Genomic DNA, 7,609 nt, shown 5'->3' with positions numbered 1-7,609 from the left:
ATCACCCCCCTCTCTCTCCTTTCTTCCTTCCCCCAGTCCTTACTGGCAAAAGAAGCCGAGGCAAGAAAAAGCGAAGCGCTAGGGTAGCCCGAGCGGCGATGGCACTGGGCGGCCCGAGCGGCATCGGCGCCGGCTGCGAATTGAGCTCGCCGGTTCCAAATCAACATTGGCCTCGACCTCGAGCTCCTCTACCTCTCCATCCCCATCTCTTCTCCTCCACCTGCCATCCCCTTCTCTTCTCCTCCGCCACGCCTCCCCCTCTTCCTTCATCCGCCACGCCTCCCCTCCTCCTCCTCCTCCGGCCACCGCCGGTGCAAAATAGGGTGGATGGGGTGATGTAGCGGATTGAAGCGGCTCGACGTAGTGGAGCGGTTGAGGTCATGGTTGGGAGCGGCGACAAGCAGAGCAGCGGTGGCTCGGCCCAAGCGATGGCGACAGGCGGAACAGCAGCGCACGACACAAGCGGCGCTGAGTGGGGCTCCACCTTGTCGGGGCCGAAAGCCGCGAACGACGGTGCCGCCAAGCTACGGATCGAGCTTTTTGGCTCCGGATTGACCTCAGCGGTGCGGCATCGACCTCGTGCTCCTCTCCCTCTCAGTCGCCTCCCTCTCCCCCTCCTATCTTCCTCACTGCTGGCGGCCTCTCATCCTCCCAAACGACGGCGGCGCTTCTCCCCTCCCCTCCTCCCCCGCGTCGCTACGTCCCCGTCGCCGGCGCCAGCCTGGTCACTACGTGGCCATCACCGTCGCTGGCCTCTCTCCGGTCCTCTCCCTCCCTACCTGGAGAGGCATGGGACACAAGATTGTGGGTCCAGAGTTGCAAATCTAATGAGGAACATGCTTATTTTGGCTCACTGTTTTTGGTGAGGCAACGAAATATGCTAAGGTAGAAGGGAATCTCCGAGCTAGCTGGTGGAGGCTAAATGATAAAATGGTCAGAAAAATGGCTTACATAAATGGAAATGGAAATGGAGTATCACGTTTCTACAGACATGACACTACTTATGAGACGATTGTTATACTTTTTTCCTCTGTGATACAAAATAAGACATGACACTACCTATGAGATGATTGTTATACTTTTTTCCTTTGTGATACAAAATTTAATTTAAAGGAACAAAACAGCATATCTACATCTGTCTTTCAAAGTAATATAAAGAAAGTAAACATGCATTTATTTATTTATTTATTGTATATATTATAATAAGATAAAGTTAAGAATATATTTTGGTGACCGTGTCATTGTCAAAACTCTAAAATAATCCTCGAAAACATTTCACTGTTAAAATAATATTTTTAGCGCGCTGTGCTTCTTGTACAATCATTGCCTAATTAATACTACATTTGTTGACAACGATAGCATTATATTTGGGTGTATTCTATGCCGACAAGTTTTAAAGCAACGCTGCATTTGGAGGTTCATTATGAGGGGATCGATCGAGAAACTGGTCGATATATGCGGTAGGGTCTTTTCTTTTTCTTCTTTCTGAAAACTACAGTAGGGTCATCTCACGGAGGGCACCATCCACAGTTTGACTTAAAAGTTTTTCTATAAACTTGATCAAACTTAAAAAGTTTAACTAGAAAATAATCAAAATGACTTAAAATATGAAAATGCAGAGAGCAGTAGATAACCAATGAAGACAAAAAAGACATCACATCTTATTGCTTTCTCATATATATAGATATATACCTCTATCTCTCTCATTGAGATAAGTTTTCATATATTTGATATGATCCCACGTTTATATATACAGAATTGTAACCTTCTATCGACGGAAAATGCATCCCCCAAATCTTGTAGATTTTGGATTACTAGACTTGCTTTGTGATTCGTACTTCAGGTACTTCTTCTCCAACTCCAATGACCTTTTTTTCTTCTCCGGTGCCTGCAACAACCCAAACTCCACCAGAGGACTGACGAATTAGCGTCTCTCTAGGTGGGGTGAGGGTGGGAGGAATGGGAAGGGGAGGGGGCAAGAAGGAGGAGGTCGCCGGGCTTAGAGAGATAGTCATGGGAAGCGGCGGCACGGTGTTGGGTGGTGGAACGGGCAAGTGGCGAGGCGCCGGAGCCATGGGGGATGAAGGAGAGTGGTGGCACCGGCGTTGGTGGTGGGGGTATCTCGCCGTCGATGGCTCGAGGAGGAAGGAGAGAGGGCGGAAGGGGGGAGGGGGAGGAGGCCAGGGATCTCTCGCCAGCGCCATTGACGCCTTCAGGCCAGCCGGTGAGCCGGGCGGCGGTGGCGACGCAGGAGGGGGTGGAGCGCGTGCCCAAGGGAGGGGAGCGAAGTGGTGGTAGCGACATGATTGAGGGGAGAGGGAAGAAGAAATTAGGGTTAGGTTCAGCGCACGAATCCTAAAGCGATCTAATGGTTTAGAATTCGCAAGATTTGAAGGGATGGATTTTGTCAAATGACATTAAGAATTCGCGGGCTATGAGCCTATGACTTATTAGATTTTAAGCGGTCTAATGTTTTCTGTCAACAACATAATATTAAAAAACGGAGAGAGTATCAAGATGCTTTATTTTGAAGTGTGTTGCATCTTAAACATCAGCATTATGCTGTTGCTCATTATAGTCTAGCAATTTAAAATTCTTTTAGTGGTCACAATTGAAATAGTGTTTGGGTCTTTGGGAAGAACGGATGGAGTACCTTTCAGGGTCCGCGCATAATTACAAATATTTTAATTTGTCATGTATCTTAAACGAAACCGCTAGATCTTTGCCATGAAAAATGTTTGCACAATACAATAATGTAATACTTTCCACTAAAAATTCATGTGATAGACATAATAATAAGGAAAAAGTACGAATTACATCCCGAACTATCGCGATCGTCCGAATTACCCCCCTGAACCACAAAACCGGATATTCTTTACCCCCAACTATGTAAACCAGACAAATTACCCCCCTCGAACCAATTCAGAGCGGTTTTGTCCAACGTGGCACACACGTGGCAATCCCGTCAGCGTTTTTTTAATAAAAAATTGTGGGACCCACCTGCCATACTCTTCTCCCCCCTCTCTCTACTATGTCTCTCTCTCTTGCTCTTTTCTCTCTCACCACTCACGCAGCGCGCACACGAGGACGGTCGGCGAGGGCGGTCGGCGACGGAGGAGGCAGCGGCGGCGAGGCGAGGCGGCAGCGGAGGCACCGAGCGTGGGGAGGCGAGCGGCGGCGGGGTGCGGCGGAGGAGAGTGGCGACGGAGGTGGAGGCCGACCGGGCGCGGGGGGACGCGCAGCGGGCGGCGGGCTCCTCCTCCGCGTGGTGGGACACCGCCGCCACCGCGGGCTCCTCCTCCTCGTCGTGGGCGCGCGGTGTCCGGCGGCGCGCGGGGACTAGGTGGCAGGGCGCGGGGACTAGGAGGCGAGCGCGGCGGCGGAGGAGGCGAGGCGGTGCGGGGTGACGGCGCGTGGACGGGGCTCAAGGCAACGGCGGCGACGGGCGACGGACGACGGCGCGCAGCGCGGGCGGGGCTCGAGGGGAGATGGCGACGGCGCGCGGCGCGAGCGTGACAGGCGACGCGATTGGTCCCATCTCCGCGCTCGCTGCCTCCGCCGCCGCCTCGCCTCGCCGCCGCCGCTGCCTCCTCCGCCGCACCCCGCCGGCGCTCGCCTCCTCCTTCGCCGCTGCCTCCTCCGCCGCACCCCGCCGCCGCTCGCCTCCTCCTCCGCCGCCGCCTCGCCTCGTCTCGAGCAGCGCGAGCTCCCGCCGCCGCTCGCCTCCCCGTGCTCACTGCCTCCGCCGCCGCCTTGCCTCACTGCCGCCGCTGCCTCCTCCGCCGCACCCCGCCGGCGCTCGCCTACTCTGTCGCCGCTCGCCTCCCGGCGCTCGCTGCCTCCGCCGCCGCCTCGCCTCGCCGCCGCCACTGCCTCCTCCGTCGCCAACAGCCCTCGCCGACCGTCCTCGCGTGCGCGCTACGTGAGCGGCGAGAGAGAAAAGAGCGAGAGAGAGAGAGAATAGAGAGAGGGGGGAGAAGAGTATGGCAGGTGGGTCCCATAATTTTTTATTAAAAAAACGCTGACTGGATTGCCACGTGTGTGCCACATTGGACAAAACCGCTCTGAATTGGTTCGAGGGGGGTAATTTGTCCGGTATATATATTTAGGGGTGAAAAATGTCCGGTTTTATGGTTCAAGGGGTAATTCCTACTTTTTCTAATAATAATATGCATATATACTAAGAACATGTGCATTAATCTTGAGCAGAAGTGTTACTTATACATTATAAGTACTCGCTATTAGGGAAAGTATAACTGCGTACGTAAGTATAAGCCTTCCACCGGGAAATACCTCACTTAAAACAATGACTCGAAATAGCAAACTTCCAATAATTTGTAGCTACGAGTAGTAGTATTATATCTCACGTGCTGACCTAATAGACAATCCATCAGGAGAGCGAGCTAGGCCCCACGGCTCAGTGTCTTACGTGCTCTGCCACGTTGTATGTGCGTGCATGCATGCACGCGTCAGAAGGAGAGCTTCCGAGGTGTGACCATGGCGAGCAGCGGCCGCTTCATCACCACGGTGAACTCCACCTTGTCCTCGAAGTCGAGCGGCGGCTGCGACGGGTGGGCGCGCCACTCGAACGCCTGCACCATCCGCGCCACCATGAGCGCGATGTGCGCCGTGCCCATGCCCACCCCGGGGCAGATCCGCCGCCCGGCGCTGAACGGGATCATCCGGACGCCCGCCGACCCGGTGATGTCCGCCGTCTCGCCGCCGGCGAGGAACCTGTCCGGGTCGAACTCCGTCGGCCGCTCCCACAGCTTGGGGTCCTCGGAGATGGTCGGGAGGAAGATGTCCAGGTTCGCGTCGACGGGGACGTCGTAGCCGGCGAGCTTGCTCCCGGGCTCCACGGCGGCGTGGCTCAGCGCGAAGTACGTCGGCGGGTGCTTGCGGAGGAGCTCCTTCACGAAGGCCTTCAGGTACGGCATGCCTTCGGTGTCCCTGTCGTCCACCGGCCGGGCGTCGCCGACGCGCTGCATGATCTCGCCGTGGAGCCTGGCCTGGATGGACGGGTTGTCCATGACGCGCGCCATGGCCCACTCGATGGCGGTGGCCGTGGTGTCGGTCCCGCCGTTGATCATCTCCGCGCAGAGCGTGACCAGCTCCTCGTCGGTGGGCACGGCGTCGCGGCCCTCGACGCGGAGGTCGAGCAGGGAGTCGAGGTACGAGTACGGCGCCGCGACGGCGGGGTCGGGCGGCGAGCCGGCCCGCATGCCGCGGACGATGGCGCGGCGCCGGTTGATGAGCGGGAGCACCGTGTCGATCTGCTCGCGGCGGAGCGCGACCGCCTGGCGGTGCTGCCGCCACAGGAAGGGGCGGAGGAACGGGAGGTAGTCGTCGATGCGCGCCGCCACGGCGAGCACCACGCGCTTCATGACGGCGTCGACGCGCACGACGAGCTCCTCGTCGAGGTCGAGCAGGCCGAACGTCATGTCGAGGAGGACGCAGAACATGGCGAACCGCACGTTGCGGAGCACCCACACGGACGCCCCGTCGCGCGACGCCGCGGCCTCGGCGCGCACCCGCGCCACGAACCGCTCCATGGCGCGCAGCCTCGCGGGGCGGAACTCCCTGAGCCGCGCGGCGCTCAGCATCCCGGACACCATGTTCCGCCGCAGCGACCTCCACTCGGGCCCGTACACCGCCGAGTTGACGGTGAACTTGCCGCTGGAGAAGATGCTCCGGATGGGGCTCTCCGCCGGCCTGGTCGCGAACTCCCGGCCCTTCTCGACGAGCGCCTCGTGCACGAGCTCGGCGCTGCTGATGACGACCAGCGTGCGCACCCCCATCTGCAGCTTCACGATGGGCCCGTACTCCCGCCGCAGGTCACGGATGTAGTGGATGAACGGCTTCCCGGCGAACACCACCTGCAGGAGGTTGCCGACGACGGGCCAACCCGGCGGCCCGGGCGGCAACCGGAGGCCCCTGTGCCTCCAGGCGCGCCTCGCCACGGCGGCGGCCACGGCCACGGCCACGGCGGCCGTGAACGCGACGCCGACGACCAGCGACGACGCTGCCGGCATCGTGGCGAGCCACGTCGGCTGCATGGCGCGTGACTACAAAGTTGTTACGATCGAGTGATGGATGGATCGTTTGTGGGTTGGTTGGAGATTTGGAGAAGCATTGGCGAGGCGTTATATGGTGGTGGGGAGGGCAGAGGGAGTGGAGTAACTGAGGCGCAAAATGTGGTTGGGGCATTGAAGAATGAGGCGGTTCGCGTCGATCGCGCGGAGATCGGCCACACACTCGCCGCACTCTACGTACGCTACTCTCCAGTGTGTCGGGACGTCACTGGCTTTCTTGGTGCCGCACCGTCGTGAGCACAGTGTGGTGGCTAGCTGCTTAGCTAGTAGCTACTCTTAACAAGCATCATAGTGCTGTACTGTACTACTGTATCATCTGCCGAAAACCGACAGGATAGTTATTAGTGATGTAAAATTTAGGCAGCGAGGCCCCGGCCCTTTACCACTTTAATTTCTCGATCGATCACCCGCTGGAAATCACTACTCCATCCATCATCAAATATAATAAAAAATTTTAAATATGCATCTAGATGCATAATAACTAAAACTAAACTTGCTATAAGACAGAGGTAGTAGCTCCTTTGGTCTCCATCTCCCTGGCAACTATGCAAACGGGGACATTACCAACTTGGGTGCTTGAAGAAAAGTTTTTCTCCTTACGATCGAGGAATGTTTACTTTATTGTCGGTTACTTCTCCGGACCTGATTACTTTGGTACAAATAATCTCAGGACATATTCGAAGGGGCTGCATATAGGTAGCTACATGACTAAAGACGTGTTTCTAACTGCATGATTGAATAGATAATATTGATAGAGAAAAATAACTCATATGGATGAATTGAATATCATAAACTAACAAATATATTAGAAAAAGATATCTTAGAAAATATTACACTTCAAAAAGCATGGTACGAATAATCCATGCACCCACTAGTTGGCTCCCCACGTCTTTGCCATGGGTTTTATAGTTTTATTGTCAAAGTTTTAAATGGTTAGGTGCAACTCTATGTTTATACAAAATATATGATAATGTAGATTTATATATGTCTTATGTTATTGAAATATAATTCATGCTTTATTTTTCCAAGAGTAATTGCGTATTGTTATAATATATGAATATTATTTTCATGCGCAATATGGGTATTGTTATAGTAAGACAATTTGCATCTCTCTATTTCACTCAAGTTTAATTTCTTTTCTGAAAATAGATTCAGGTAACGATACCAAATAGTTATATGTTATCTTATCATGCACAATAAAACAAAAGACACATATTAAACAATAATTTGAGTTGTATTCGGAAAACATGGTGTTATGCACAAAATATGTAACAGTGCTATGTGTGATTGTGAGGTGGAGTAAAGAGAGGTGAATGGATAATTAATAAATGATTGAATTGGATGAATAAGTAGCTTCTTGATCCAACGGTTATTATCTTTGTACTAATATGATCTAATGACTTAAAATTGTTGATGATGTGGTTTCTTGCATGTCTTGCTTTATAAGAGTAAATGCCCCTTGGTGGGTACCAACACTGCTGGAGAAAGGGTCTTCACCCACAGTTCGTAACCCCGTG

General features: G+C 54.0%; 1 protein-coding gene across 1 annotated transcript; it reads right to left on the bottom strand.

The window, feature by feature from the left end:
- Window positions 1–4,176: 4,176 nt before the first annotated feature.
- On the bottom strand, window positions 4,177–6,115 carry LOC4335759 (cytochrome P450 77A4). Its single transcript, XM_015779638.3, has one exon. It carries the CDS (start codon window positions 6,054–6,056, stop codon window positions 4,470–4,472), a length of 1,587 nt encoding a protein of 528 aa, XP_015635124.1. The 5' UTR covers window positions 6,057–6,115; the 3' UTR covers window positions 4,177–4,469.
- Window positions 6,116–7,609: the final 1,494 nt, after the last annotated feature.

Source organism: Oryza sativa, chromosome 4 (assembly GCF_034140825.1).
Source record: "Oryza sativa Japonica Group chromosome 4, ASM3414082v1".
Lineage (NCBI taxonomy): Eukaryota > Viridiplantae > Streptophyta > Magnoliopsida > Poales > Poaceae > Oryza > Oryza sativa.
This window is presented reverse-complemented; position numbering and strand designations above follow the sequence as displayed.